Here is a 15,653-nt window from a genome sequence, read left to right on the forward strand (position 1 = left end):
TGTACATAAGTTATTAAAGTGGCAGGACAGGTAGAGAGAGCTTTTTCTAAAGCACACAGTATTCTAGGCTCCATTAATAGGGGCATAGAGTACATAAGCAGGGAGGTTATGATGAACTTATTTAAGAAATTGGTTAGACCTCAGCTGGAGTAGTGTGTACAGTTCTGGGCGCCACACTCTAAGAAGGATGTGAATGCTTTGGAGAGGGTGCAGAAGAGGTTTACAAGAACGGTTCCAGGATGAGGCACTTCAATTATGAGGAAAGATTGTAGAAGTTGGGACTGTTTTCCTTGGAGAGAAGTCTGAGAGGAAACTTGATAGAAGTTTTCAAAGTAATGAGGGGCCTGGACAGAGTAGATAGGGAGAAACTATTCCCACTCAAACAGATCTAGAACCAGAGGGCATAGTTTTAAAGTGTTTTGTAAAAGGAGCAAATAAATGGTGAAAATGTTTTTTTCGCACAGCGAATAGTTAGGGTTTGGAATGCACTGCCTCGAAGTGTGGTGGAGGTAGGTTCAAATTGAAGCATTCAAGAGGACATTAGGTGATTATCTAAATAGAAACAATTTGCAGGGTTGTGGGGAAAAAGCAGAAGCTTGTACTAAGTTAAATGCTCAGAGAGCTGGTGCAGACACGATGGGCTGAATAGCCTCCTTCTACATTGCAACAATTCTGCTGCACTCTCACCATTGGCTCCAGCCAGCTGTGGTTAGACAAGAGGGGAATGAGGCACCTTTACATCCCTCCAGGGGCCAGGGAGGTGCCAATGTCACCCAGCTGGAGGAGGAGCATGCACCAGCTGCCCAAGGGGCTTCATCTCAGGCACCCACCGTGTGAGTGGCCTCTCATCCTTCCCACTGCCACAGACCCCATTGCCTCCAGCAGGCATGGCTGAGGAGGTTGCCCTGGCACCCATGCTGGACACCGTAAGTAGGATGAAGCCCTCAAAGCCCCAGAGGACACAGGCGAAAGTCACTGTAGGCAATGGGGCATCATAGTCAACAGCCTGCCTCCAGTTCAACTCCTGATGTCGGGTTGGCACAAAGATGTAATGTCCAGAAAAGAAAGCTCAAGAATTTCAGAGTACAAAAGGTGGCATTGAGTGTTTTTACAAAATTCACTTTGGCACATGTAAATATCATACATTATATTGTTTCCGCTGTATTCACATATGCATCATTGTCCTTTTTTGGCTCTTGATTAGTCAGAGGCCTAACTATACTGACATGCTTCATGGCTGGAAATCATTGATGACTACAGGAATGTTAGACATCTCCTTCATTGTGTAGGAGACTACGGTGTTGTGTTTGTCATCAGTCTTTATTCAATGTTCATGTTTGTGTCCATATAGATGGTCTATGTGGGACAGAGAGGAAGATGAGGCTCTGCAGACACTCCATTATATACAGTGTCAAGGAAATTGTCTGAGATTATGTTGCACAGGGACAAGTCAATGACCTATAACAATGAAGCAGATTCTGAGATTTCAGTCATGATAAGCTGCTTAACATATGTCCACTGGCGATTAGTTATCCTGGGTAACAGTCTTCCATTGCGGGTGTGAGAGGCAGAGGTCCACTCCCCTTGCTATTCTAGGTGGTAGAGGATGCAGCTTCAGAGGTAGCTCCTGGGAGTTGGGGGAGTAGATGACTGGCAGGTGTTGGTGGTCATCCCAAGCAGGCAAACCTGTCCCGATGATGGAAGAATGGTATGTTGGTTCTTCAATCTTGGGCGAATCTCATGTATGTGAGATTGTCCATGGTAACCTTGGCACATCTCTCCATGACCTGGGCAGCCAATAGAAAGTCATGCACATTTATGTCCTCTTCCTCAGGCTCATCCCACTCATCCTCATCTGAAGAGGGGTGTTGCTGCTCACAGTCATCCTGATCTAAGGGTTCACTGAATTGCATGGCCTTACTGTGGAGTGCACAATACACCCCAGCTATCTGTGAACTCAGGGTGGTTCATACTGCAGAGGCCCTTATGACCAGTCAAGGCTGCGGAAGCTCATTTTTAACATTCCATTGGTCTGTTTGATGACGGCTCTGGTGGAGGTGTGGGCTGCGTTGTAGTGCTCTTCTTCTGCCCTATGGAGATGCCTCACTAATGTCATGACCCTGGTCTGGAGGGGACAGCCCTGGTCACTCACGATCCAACCGTCAAGCTGAGCAGGGGCCGCAAAAAATTCAGGAAGCTGTGAATTCCACAAAAGTCATGAGAGGTCCCTGGGAAACGAGCAAAGACCAGCTTGATTCTTTGCCAGTGGTCACAAACCAGTTGAACGTTTATACAGTGGAATCCGTTGTGGTTCACATATGCCGCTGGCTGTTCCCAGGAAGCTCTAATGGCCACATGAGTGCAAACAATTATCTCCTGAACTCCAAGGAGTGATGGTCACAAAACCCATTGGCCTGGTCATCTGACTGTCATCACCTGTGGTGAACCCAATGAACTCAATGGAATGATGGAAGAGGGCATTGGTCACCCCTGATGCACCCGTGTGGCAGCCTACAAAATGCCATATGTTGTCCCTGGAACCCTGCAGTAGTCGGTGGTGAAATAGCTGAGCTCTGAAGGCGCTTTGAGAGTCGCAGGCATGGGGTTGCTGCCAAATCCATGCAGCTGCAGGTCTTGCTGTAGGATCCCGTATGTTTTGGTGACCGCTTCCAAGGACATCTCAGGCGTCTGTGGTATTGCCTCTCAGACATCTGGAGGTAGTTTGTCCACAAAGATGCACTGGTGTTCGTGACCACCTTTTCTGCTGCCTTCCTGGATTGCTGCCTCCTGACCACTTTCTCTGGTGTTGCCTGCTGCTGGCCTTGTGCCCTCAGTTGCTGGCCAGCATTAGGCCTCCTTTGTTGCATCCTCTTCTCTTGCTCCCGAGATTGTAGAAGTATTGGATATGTGAGACCCATAGGCATTCTACCAAGTGAATTATGTGAATAAAGCAAACAGTAATATGAGAACTGGTTTATCCATGGGTTTCATCCATATAGCTGCTGAACAGTGTGATTTTTACTCCTCCTATTGTCCACATCCAAAACTTTACCCACCCAACACTAGGTTCTCCCACTTGCATGTGTATTCCTGGCAGCTTCAAGTAAGTTTTTGAAAATGGTCAGCCACAGCATGTGTGACCCTTGCTTTTCAACCTGTGACCGTCCACCCTCCCTTCGCCTTCAACTTTGCCTTCAACATCCTTGACCCTCCCAAAATCACTGTGCACCTTCCCTCTAACAGACCCCTCCTCCATCATCCTGTCATCATGCAAGTGTGCATAACATCACTCCCTCCACCCCACAGCGAGCCAATCCCTATCCACGTCGGGGTTCCTCCGGATTCCTAGATTCTCCACATCATCCTTGGAGTTTCTGTCAGACCCTATGATCCACCCTACAAGGCCTCAGGCTGGACCTGCCCTCCTATCAAATACAAATACCACTGTGACTGAGCATTCCCTTTGCTAGCTAGCACCCCGAATTTGACTCACATGTGGACAGTATTGACCCTGCCTTTTAGGCTCCTCATTCCATTAGTGGGATTTGGAACTCAGCTATGTATTCATAATGAGACCACAGTGCACAAACCCTATAGAGCTCAAACATTATACTTTTTGTCCAGCCATCTGTTCCTTTTTTTTTGAAATGCTCAATGGATTTTCAATCAAAGGAATCTGACATCTGTTCAATTTTGTTTTTGAAGTCCCAACAGATCTCTGGGCTTCAAATCAATGTAAAATTCAAATCACAATGGTCATTGTTAATGTTGACCTTGTGTTGCAATGAAATGAATGCCTTAAATCAGTAATTAAACACAGCTGTCCCCAATTGGGGAAGGATTAGAGAATCATTGTAAGGACATATAAACCAGTTCACTCAGTGTCTGGGAGGAACTGGGAGAGACTGTGACTTTTCTTTGCTGTCTTGGAAATAAACCTGTTTTAAGATACAGGCTAGCTTCAGACTCATTCTTGCTCGACATACAATTACTGGAATTAACAGTCAGATGACCCATTTAAATCAGATTCCCATTACTGTTGAATGGATAACCAGACTTCATCCGCTGGATAAAATACTTGAATGCATGTGAACACTTACATAATGCTGGTCAATTTAATGGTCACTTACCTTTTAATAACAAAGCCCTCTGATCAATCACAGCATTAAAACATAACTAAATTATCATAGGCCATTACATTATGACATTTAAAGTTGACAAGGCCTTTAAACTTACCTGTCAGAAGATTCCTGACTCCACAGCAGGCTTCCCCCAAGATTCACAAACTGACTTACCTGCCGTAGTTCACACAGCCTTCTGGAGCCCAGGCGCCTCGACAAAATTACCAATGTCAGTGAAAATTGAATTTGCAGCAGGCATTTAAATGGCAATCTAGATGTCACCTTAAGTAAATGTTGGTCGCAACCTGTCATGATGCCCACCCCAAGAAAATGGCATCCATCAAGAATGGCCTGCTAAGTTTAAAATTATGCGCCCGCATGCCTCCAGTTTGGACCTCCCAATGTGGGTTCGCTTAGTGTCGGGGGGGGAAAATCCAGCTTAATGGCTTCATTCTTCCCAATATTTAATTGGCAGAAATTTCTGCTTATCCAATACTGGATGTTGGGCAGGTATCACCATCACTAAATCCCCCACTTTCAACATCCTAAGGGTTACCATTGATCAGAAACTGAACTGGACTAGCCACATAAATACTGTGGCTACAAAAGCAGGTCGGAGGCTAGGAATCCTGCCATGAGTAACTCACATCCTGACTCCCCAAAGCCTGTCCACCATCTACAAGGCACAAGTCAGAAGTGAGATGGAAGATTCTCCACTTGTCTGGTTGAGTGCAGCTCCAACAGCACTCAAGAAGCTCATCACCCTCCAGGACAAAGCAGCCCGCTTGATTGGCACCCCTTCCAAAGACATTCACTCCCTCCACCACCAGGAAACAGGGCTGCTTAGGCAACACCTTCCAAACCCATGATCGCTACCATCTAGAAGGACAAGGGCAGCTCACCATCCTGACTTGGAAATATATCGCTGCTCCTTCACAGTCGCTGGGTCAAAATCCTAGAACTCCCTCCCTAACAGCATTGTGGATGTACCTACACCACAGGGGCTGCAGCGGTTCAAGAAGACAGCTCACCATCACCTTCCCAAGGATAATTAGGGATGGGCAATAAATGCTGACCCAGCCAGCGATGCCCTGTAAATGAATAAAAAATGTTTGATACTTTAACAGTAGTGCAGGAATCGAGAGAGGTGGTTTTAAGGTAGAGTTGGGCGCCATCACAGTACATGTGAAAAAAACGCTATGATTTTGAATGATGTCACCGAGGGGCAGCATGTAAATGAGAAATAGGAGAGGGTCAAGGACAGATCTTCCAGAAACAACAGAAATAACATTGTGGGAGTGGGAAGAGTAGCCATTCCAAGTGATTCCCTGGCTATGATTAGATAGATACAAGGTGAGTGCAGTCAAACACAGCTGACCTCAGGTAAATTAACTTGCACTTCGTTGTCCAACATGCCCACTCTTTGACAAGGAATTCAGAGAGGGTGAGAGATTGAGCTCGTGAGAGCGAGAGAAAGTAGTTACCTTGCCTCAGCCAAACCCAAGGTACAAAGTTAGGGAAAAATAATTACAACCAGTTTCAGTGCTTTTGTTACAAAAGAAAAAATTAGTTTTATTCAAAAGAAAAAAATTATTCTAAAATTTCTGACAATAGGCTTTGCTGTAAGTTTTGGACTCCCCTCTTAAACTGGTGCAGTTCGTATTCCAGAGCACATTAATTAGGTAAATTACCAGAACATTCATATGAATTATGAAATTAATTTTGTATTCCTTTGTGGACATGAATAGAAATCCCATGCGCTTGATTTGTAAGCAACGGGCAGCTGTGGTGAAAGAATTAAATGTTCAAAAGCACTATGACGCACATCATGCTGAGGACAATGGCAAGGATACAAGATGGATATATAAAAGATAAATTTTCTAAATTAGCTTCGTTGTTTAAACAGCAACAATCACAAAAATGAGCAAAGAAGGTTTTCTAATGCTCACCATGTTGCCATTAAGACTGGGATTAGCCATGAAATGGCTGTCTTCAAATCCATTTCCGGAGCAGAAACGTTGAAAAATGTAATCCTCCAGTGACAGTGGGGATAGTCAAGCACATGTTGGAAGCCAGAGCCAGAGGGTTATCCAAAATTGGGTTTCAGGTCCCAATTCAACAATAGCAGTGAGATGTGACACATATCTCACCTCTGGAGGCAGCTAATCCGAAACAGGGATCAGTTTTGGACCTTGCAATATTGCTGGTAGGTCTTGGGAGATGGGTGGAGGAAAATGCTGGAGGACCAAGTACGGGCTTGCCAGCAGTCTCTCTCCCCAGGTCTTTTGCTGGTGTTTCCTCACATAATCCCTTCAAAAGACGACCATTTAAGCTGCAGGAGAACAGTTCTATACCAGGCCTTAGCATGACAGACCCACTAGAGGTGGCGGTAAGTGGTGTTCGTGGAAGGCTAGAGTGGCCTTGGGGGTTCTCAACATCAACTCCAGACCCCATGAAATGCCACAGCATCAGCTCAAACATGGGCAAGAAAATTTCTCACCAATGACCACCTTCCGCCCTCCCTCGATCGATGAATCGGTGGTCCTCCAGTTCACCTTCCGGGAACGGAGACAGACAGACCTGCGAGGGACACCTCTACTCGGGCAGCAGGCTGAGTTTGAAAAAAATCCAGGAGTGACATCATAGGAAAACTGAGTTCATTGGTTGGTGAGAAGCTGCTGTTAGTGAGTGTGTTTAAATAGCTTACTAGAAAAGCGTATCATTTATAAAGAAGTAACTACTTGGATTTCATTAAGGAACACCAGCAATAGGGAAGTAAAGTTAAATCAAGTCAAAGTGAAATAAAGTAATGAAGTAAACCAAAGTAAGATAAAGTTAGCGCAAATGTAATAAAGTTGTTACTAGTAACTTATTCTACTCGTTCTACTTACTCCAATTGTAATAAATAGTTTTTAAAGTTGTGGGATGGCAGGTCAGCTCGGCCAAGTGGAGCGTACATCCTGCGGTATGTGTGAAGTCGTGGACGGACCATGTGCCCTTGACAAACACCTCTGTAGAAGTGTCACCAGCTGCACAAGCTTGAGCTCCAGGTTTTGGAACTTGAAAGGTGGCTGGAGTCACTGTTGTACATCCGTGAGGCTGAGAACTACGTGGATAGCAGGTTTAGAAAAGTGGTCACACCACAGGTCAGAGAGAGAAAAGAATGGAAGGGCAATAGTGATAGGGGATTCCATAGTCAGGGTATCAAACAGGCGTTTCTGTGGCAGTAAATGTAACTGCAGGATGGTGTGTTGCCTCCCTGGTGCCAGGGTCAAGGATGTCACGGAGCAGCTGCAGGACATCCTTTAGGGGGAGGGGGATTAACCAGAAGTCGTGGTCCACATTGGTACCAACAACATAGGTAGGAAAAGGGATGAGGTCCTGAAAGCAGATTTTAGGGAGTTAGGGAGGAAATTAAAAAGCAGGACCTCAAGAGCAATAATCTCAGGCTTACTCCCAGTGCTAAGTGTTTGTGAGCATAGCAATATGAGGATTGATCAATTAAATACATGGCTGGAGAACTGGTGTAGGAGGGAGGGCATCAGATTTCTGAGGCGTTGGGACTGGTTCTGGGGCAGGTGGGGCCTGTACAGGCTAGGCGGGTTACATCTTAACAGAACTGGGATTGATATACTCGCAGGGAGATTTGCTAGTGCCGTTGGGATGGGTTTAAACTAGCTTGTCAGGGGGGTGGGAAACTGAGGGATGGCCCAAATTGGAAGAAAGTAAAGTTGGTAACAGGAAGCAGTAGTGAAACTAGAAGGCAGGAGAAACAGAGCATTGAGTATGTTTCAAATGCAAAATGATGTCAAAAAGACATAGTTAAGGGCACTCTACCTGAATGTGCGCAGCATTTACAATAAGGTAGATGATACAAAGGCACAAACAGAGGTAAATGAGTATGATATAATTGCCATTACGGAAACATGGCTGCATGGTGACCAAGACAGGGAACTGAATATTCAAGGATATTTAGGAAGGACGGACAAGATGGGAAAGGAGGTGGAGTTGCGCTGATAAAGGATGGGATCAGTGTATTAGTAAGGAGGATCTCAGATCAGAAGAACAATTTGTGGAATCTGTTTGGGTGGAGCTAAGAAACAGCAAAGGGCAGCAGACATTGGTTGGAGTTGTATATAGGCCACTAAACAGTAGTGGTAATGTGGGGTATGGTTGATCAGGAGATGGGAGAAGCATGTGGCATGGGCAATAGAATAAGCATGGGTGACCTCAATCTGCATATAGACTGGGTAAACCAATTGGGCACTAATGCTGTGGAAGACGAGTTTCTGAAGTGTGTTAGGGATAGTTTTCTAGAGCAGTATGTTGAGGAACCAACTAAAGGACAAGCTATTTTAGATCTCGTATTATGTATTGAAAAAGGGATGATGTTCTGCATTGCCATCAGCAACAACCTATTCAAAGTAAGTGCATGAGCATGACTTCAGGACAACAAAACCTGGAATTTAAGAAGTTTTACAACAACCTATTGAAGCCTGAAATCTGTGGTGTTGTCTTAACCTACTTGGCCAGCCTGTGCTAGCCCAACTAAACAACCACTAGATAGTCGACACTTTGGATCTTCCATTTCCCAAGAAGTGGTTCAGAACATGAGAAGTTGCAAACCTGGAGCCACCAACAGTTTTACAAAAAATGGGCCGAATAACTAGATAATTTGCTGAATGGTCCATTCAGCAGTGGCATATTATCAGGTACATTGTGTGATGCAAACCTCTCAGTTACCAACAAAATAAAAAAAATTGCTGAATTGCAATTCAAAATTAGATATTGGATTTCTACCTTAATTCCATTTATATTGCCTTTGCTCCATTTCCTTTGACCTCCTTACTGAACAACAGATCTCAGTCTTGAAAATTTCAATTGGCCCAGCACCTTCAACCTTTTGAGAGGAATAATCCCAATTCCACTGCCCCTAGTGTGAAAAAAAGTGCTTCCTGGTTTCATTTTTAATCTAAGTATTCCCTCATTAATATGCTAAAAAGGAACTGCTGACAGCTCTATCCTTGACAAGGCAATTGGCACTTTTTCAACTGATATATTTGCCAAGTTCAGCTCCACAACTCCCCATAAGAAATGAATGGAGAAGACTCCCTGCCAGGATTCTTCATAATTCATTCTCATCTTTATTTTTGGGGGGTAGGAGCAGGTAAAATACTTACTTGAAGATTGAAGTTACACTTTTCCCACCTATTGCAATGTTTCCCTTTACAGTTGCAGTGCTTTCACTGCACCAATTCCTTCATGTGACATGTAAACAAAAGTCAATCAGCAATGTAGTTAAAACGGAAAAATATATGGTCCTGGAATTTCTTCTCATTTGCGCCTTTTGTAACCTAAGCAAAAACTAATTACAGCAATTATGAAAATTGCAGAAAATTAAGTGTTAATTACATGCATGACCACAATAGCCCCAAGTCTCCTTGATCTTTTACATATATCTATCAGACCCTTCATCCAATGAATTTCTGCCCACAAAACTGATCACACCCCCAATTCAAGTTTGGGTATCCTCCATTCATTGCAAACACATTTTCAAGTAGAAAGAAAGGCATTTTTCTGGTGTTGAATTGTAAATTTTGAGTGTTTTTTTGTGCTCACTTATACCTGTTCTGAACTTTCTATTTCCTTGAATGGATTTTTATGGCATAAGTGCAAGTCACATTTAAAATGGAAATGCTTCTCCAATTGAAAGTTTCTAGACATGTGGCCCCTGATGTGCATAAGTGATTAAATGAGTTGAAAAGTTATACTTTAATATAGAAAGAAGAAAGATATTATGTGGATTCAGTGCTCTCCTTGAGCTCCGATTGTTTACATAGATTTATGATTTTAAAGTTCAAGCATATTCTAATGAAATTGGGAACATACTTGAGCATAATTCCACATCCTCAAAATGGGCCCAACATCTGGTTTTTCTGCCGGTCTAACCTCCAGATTGTGTTCAACAAGGAAACTCCAAGCCGTGGAACAGAAACAGAAATGGACCTTAGAAAAGTGGTGTTTCAACTGACTAGCCTAAAAAGCAGCCTGGTTTGATGGATTCTTTCACATGTCCTAAATAATGCTTCAAGGACAAAGGTTACTCTACTTTTCATAAAACTCAACTGTTATTCCCTTTTCTTGTAAATCTAGGTTCATGTTTAGTAAAAATTCAAGTCAATAGTTATGATTAACATTCTAGGTTTTTAAATAACCTGTTAGTGGAAAAAAGGCCCAGCTGTTTTCTGAGTCCCTACTAACTTGAGTGCATCACATTGGCAGATACTAGCGCAATACCGTAGGGGATCCACACTGTCTGAGATGCTGTCTTTCAGATGTTAAACAAGGTTTGCCAGCTTATTGCAAAAGATCCTATGATACTATTTGAAGGGGTGCAGCAGTTCTCTTACTTCCTGGCCAACATCCGCACCTCAAACAACATCCAAAACAGAACAGGTGGTTGGTCATTCATTTTTTTACTGTTTGTGGAGCCTTGCTGTACATAAAGTCACTGCTGCGTTTGCCTACAAAACAAAAGTGCTTTGAGATGTCATGAGGATGTGATTATTTACTACATAAATCTATGTTATTGCTCAGTATAGGAGTACAAGTCAATAGTTATGATCAACATTCTAGGTTTTTAAATAACCTGTTAGTCAAAATGTGCAATTTGCAAACAGTAGTAATAAATTAGAATAACTTTAACACATACCTTGAAATTTGTGTCCAATCCTTTGGAATGATAGACAGCAGAGTGTTTTTGACTTCAATCAGAAACTGGAAGATCAAACAGGATTATTAGGAATTGTACAAGTAATTAAAATATACTGATATAATGGAATAATAGTGCAACGGAAACTGTTGCATCCTTCCCTACTGGCACCATAATTTAGCCAGATTTGGGTGGCTTCTGCACCACAGTTAGTGCTACACATGCACACTCACAAATCCTGTCCTAGTATTTAAAACTGAAATGCGCGCAGTACATCAACCACAGCATCTGAATTTATCTAGTCATTTAAACTAACTGCAGACAGCTTTAACAAATACCCAGGGAGCCCAAGAAATTGTACAATTCCCTTCAATTTTCCAGGCACCATTTCAAACTGATTTGATACACCATTGGATTTGCAATTCTGGTTTTAAAATTGGAGATGATGCAGGGGCTTAAGGTAGTTTCTTTAAGATGGAGAGTGATGAAAGAGGTAGGGGCAATGACAAATGTTGGAGCAGAATTAAATAAAGAGTGGGTAAAGTACCACTAACTACACAAACCCGAAGGTCCCCTTTTAAATCCTGCTCAATGATGAATTTGCTGAACTTTGCTGGGCAGAGGTGTAGAACTACAATTGGCTTCAACATTCCAAGATTAGGAAGGAGAAAAAAGGATTAAAGAAAAATGTTCAGGGTTGCCTCTCCAAATCATCTTCCAAACTGTCAGTCTGGTATATACACTGACATCAGGAGGATCCAGTCAAATAGCCTGCTAATACCCACTGCTAAGGCTGACTTGGGCAACTATACCAGAGGATGCCAACATCCATGAGCCTGTAATTCAACAAGGCACCCAGGTCTCAAGGAGAGAGGACAAAGTTGGTGATTTATTCTTCACATAGATAAACAGTTATATGGCCCCTTTGCCACAAATTCTGCAACAGAAACATCTGCACAGTATGAAAAACATAAATCCACACTACATACTGTTGGTTTCAAAATTTGCTTTCAAAACTCCAGCCAAGTTCAGAAGCAAGATTTGTTCTCTGGCCTTGCAGACTGGGTGGTCAGTGCAATCAGAGTCATGGAGTCACAACAGCACAAAAGGGAGCCACTCTGCCCATCAAGCTCATGCCAGCTCTCTCTCCATAGCAATTCAGTCAGTCACATTCCCCTGCTGTATTCCTGTAGTCTGCAAGTTTATTTCCCTCAAGTGCCCATTCAACTTCCTGTTGAAATTATTCATCATCTCCGCTTCCACCACTCTCAGACAGAGAACTCTAGGTCATTACCACATAGTGCACAGAAAAGGTCGTCCTCACATCCCACACCCAAAACCTTAAATGTGCTCTCTCGACCTTGTAGAATCAGCTAGTGAGAACAGCTCTCCTTTGTCTACCTTATCTAAACCTGTCACAATCTTCCACAACACTATCAAATCTCCATTGTTCCGAGGAGAACTACCTCAGTTTCTCCAATCTAACCTTGTAGCTAAAATGCCTCATCTCAGTGACCATTCTGATAAATCTCCTCTGCATCCTCTCAAGGACCTTCACATCCTTTCTAAAGTGTGGTGATCAAAACTGGATGCAATACTCTATCTGAGGCCAAATCAGAACTTTTTAAAGGTTCAGCATAATTTCCCTGCTTCTGTACTCAGTACTTCTATTTATGCAGCCTAAGATTCCAAATGCTTTGCTAAATGCCCTGCTACCTTCAAAGATCAGGTCCCACTGTCCCTGTATGCTTTTTAGATCTGTACCATTAAGACTATATTGCCTCTCCCTATTCCTACTGCCAAAATGCATCAGGATAGTTAAGACTCAACCACAGGCTGTGGGTTGGAGTGACAGTCTGGGGAAGGATGGCAAATTTCCTTCTCTAAAAGACATTAGAGATTCAGATGGGTTTTTTTACGCCAATCCAGTTATTTTCCTGGTCACCATTACTGACACTAGTTTTTTATTCAGCAATGCTGCAATATGAGTTTCAAAGGTGTCATTTTTTCAGGGTTTTTCACTGATCTTCCCATGCAATTACAGCAGGAAACCTCTAGTACATAAGTTCTCTCATCATGGCATCCAACTGTATTTTAAATAAACCCAGTATTTTTACCTCTGTTAGTAGGTAGTTGCAATGCTTTACATATTGTCTTAGTTGTACATTCTTTGAAACAACATTCATATAATGTGCGTTCATGCAACAGATTGTTGCTTTACTTAATTTTACTTCTTAGATTCCAAATAGCTCTCTGCACATAATTATAAAAGGACATTGCTTAAAGGAACAAAAGCAGAACAGGCATGTTGTCACATGAATAATTCATGTCATTTTGAAGTCAGCTAGAAGTGATAACAATTCTAACATGAAAAGCATTCAATTTGTTTTCTGCATTTTCCACTAAGTACAGAAACAGAACAAATTCCCACAAACTAATTCCAATAAAACTCTTTTTCCAATGGTACTCATACCACATATAGCTACCGCAATTTCTTCCCATGTTACCATCACAGAGAGCAGAGGTTAATAAAGTGAGCACAACAACTGCACAATCTCAACAAGTAGTAATAACAGACAGAAAATCCCCAAGGCAAAACGTCCTGACCTTTATCAGAATGTACTACCACCAGAGTATGCAGTACTCAAAACACATCACAAAATTAGTGCCATTCTAAGGTCCCGCTGACCTTAATTGTCTGGGACATAATTGATATTTTTGCCAAATGCCTCCAAGAACAAAAGATCAAACAACAATTTAGGTTACACAGAACAGGGTGACAGTCAGATGTTTCTGAATTTCTTTGTTTTGGAGATATGCAATGCTGCATTAATTGATTATCCTTAGCTCCCATTAGAAGACGATCATGGGCCTTTTTCTAGAAATTACTTTACTTGCCTAAAATTGGGCATTAGGTTGAAACTCCTGCCTCATGATTCTTCATATTTAGTGCACTAAATCAAGCCGCAATAGTAATGGGAAACAAATGCAACTTCATCCTCAGTGGATTCATTTAAAATAATCAGTAGAATCTTCTGCCCTGATTAAATCGAGCTCAGTTTACCTCTTGCCCCGAAACTGTCACATAATCTAAAGACGGTTTTCTCAGAATCAATCGGATCTCCCTGCGATGCTCCTGCAGTTGGGAAAGCACATCCTGAATCTCCAGCTTTCGCCGCTGAATTATAGGGAAGTCAGTGAGATCTGTAAAAAGCTGCGTCTTATCACCTGCCCTGTAAAGATGACCAGACATAAGCTATGATAATGTAGTTATCTTCTTTCAACACAATGTGAAACACATAAAAAGTATATCAAACATGGAATAATTTCACTTGTGTGTAATATTTCATATCAATTGTTTTCTGTTCATAGCAAGTTTACCACTGCTCAAGTCACAAAGAGGGATACACAACGGAATTTATTTTTAAATGTACAATATTTTACTTACTTTGACCATGATTAATCTAATTTTAAATTTCCATTGTAATCACATTGTTTTTTTTTAAGCAGAGCACTAGCTGGTTCTCTGCCAGTTCAAAGTTATTAAGAGACCAAAAGCAGTAGTGAGATTAATATTTTCGGCCATGTGTTGTTAAGGAAACTGAGCCAGGATTATTTTGGAAAAACAAATCAGATCTAGAGATTGTATGGGTGGGGAGGAAGAGAAAAGAAAGCAAAGCAGCAAATTTCCACCCTACATCTAAAATGGCAGCCTTGGCAAGACATGTGTTTATCTAGAAAAAAAGCAAAACATTAAGTCAAAAAGAAAACGAAAGAATTTGTGCATTGATTGATTGGCTCCATAAAAGTCATGTTCAGAGCTGCTTGATCACGTCAATACTGAAACCCCTAGACCTCAACAGATCCAATTTAGGGCCAACCTTCACTAACAAACAACAGAAGGCAGAGGAAATTGATTTGTATTTTTATATCAATTTTAAAAACTAGAAAATAGCATTTCTGCAGCGGTTCAAGAAGGCAGCTCACCACCAGCTTCTCAAGGGAAATTAGGGATGGGCAACAAATACTGGCCCAGCCAGCAACGCCCACATCCTATGAATGAATAAAAAAAGGGTTCACCTACACCCCATGGACTGCAACAGATCAGGAAGCTGGCTCACCACCACCTTCTCAAGGGCAATTAAGAATGGACAATAAACGCTGGCCTTGCCAATGACACCCACATCCCATGAACAAATAAAAGATACTGGATGAACAGAGAAACTAGTGAGGACAGGCTGGTGGGTGAGCAGGCTGATAATGAGGGACAGGATACAGGCACTGACTGGGATTTTATTCTCAAAGAATGTAGCAGGTCCAAGAAAATAAACACTTTTTCATTATTTTATGTGCCTATTGTTGGAATAAAGCACTTCCAATCAGATACAGCATGTCCAGTGGCAGAACAAAGCTTTCTCCACCCTGCTCAACAACATGCCCTATTCACAATCACAGGAAATACAACTTAGTGAAATCAGACCAACCAAAACATCATTGACAAAACATATTATATTTACCAAAGCTTCTGAACTATATAAACAGCAAAAAAGTGAGGATAATTGCATTTTTAACCTTCAGGTGCACACAGACTAAAGTGAGGGGGTGGGTTGGCGGCAGGTGCTCATGATTAGCCAAAAATAGGGCCCAGGGACTCAATTTAATCATTGCAATGAGCTGCCAGTGCCTGTGGTGCTCTCAGAAGCAGCTCTCCACTTTCCAACAAACCAATTTGGGCCATTTGCCTCGCTGGAAGTGGTCCTCGGGTAAATCTTGGTTGGAAGGGTGGGGGGGTGAAGGAGACTATGAAAGGGGGAACTGCA

The 15,653-nt window shown here is 42.4% G+C and overlaps 1 protein-coding gene across 3 annotated transcripts in view; it reads right to left on the reverse strand.

Moving 5' to 3' along the window:
• msh3 (mutS homolog 3 (E. coli)) overlaps window positions 1-15,653 on the reverse strand; it is a 341,409-nt gene that overhangs the window by 209,869 nt on the left and 115,887 nt on the right. For 2 of the 3 annotated variants that reach the window (XM_041186817.1, XM_041186818.1), the window contains 2 exons: window positions 13,898-14,066; window positions 10,834-10,898 (listed from right to left, as the gene is read on the reverse strand). In XM_041186817.1, the coding sequence (XP_041042751.1) occupies window positions 10,834-10,898; window positions 13,898-14,066 (234 nt within the window). Of the gene's footprint in view, window positions 1-1,922; window positions 2,926-10,833; window positions 10,899-13,897; window positions 14,067-15,653 lie in introns of those variants that run through there. The other variant, XM_041186819.1, reaches the window with a different exon arrangement.

This window comes from Carcharodon carcharias, chromosome 4 (assembly GCF_017639515.1).
Source record: "Carcharodon carcharias isolate sCarCar2 chromosome 4, sCarCar2.pri, whole genome shotgun sequence".
Classification (NCBI taxonomy): Eukaryota; Metazoa; Chordata; class Chondrichthyes; order Lamniformes; family Lamnidae; genus Carcharodon; species Carcharodon carcharias.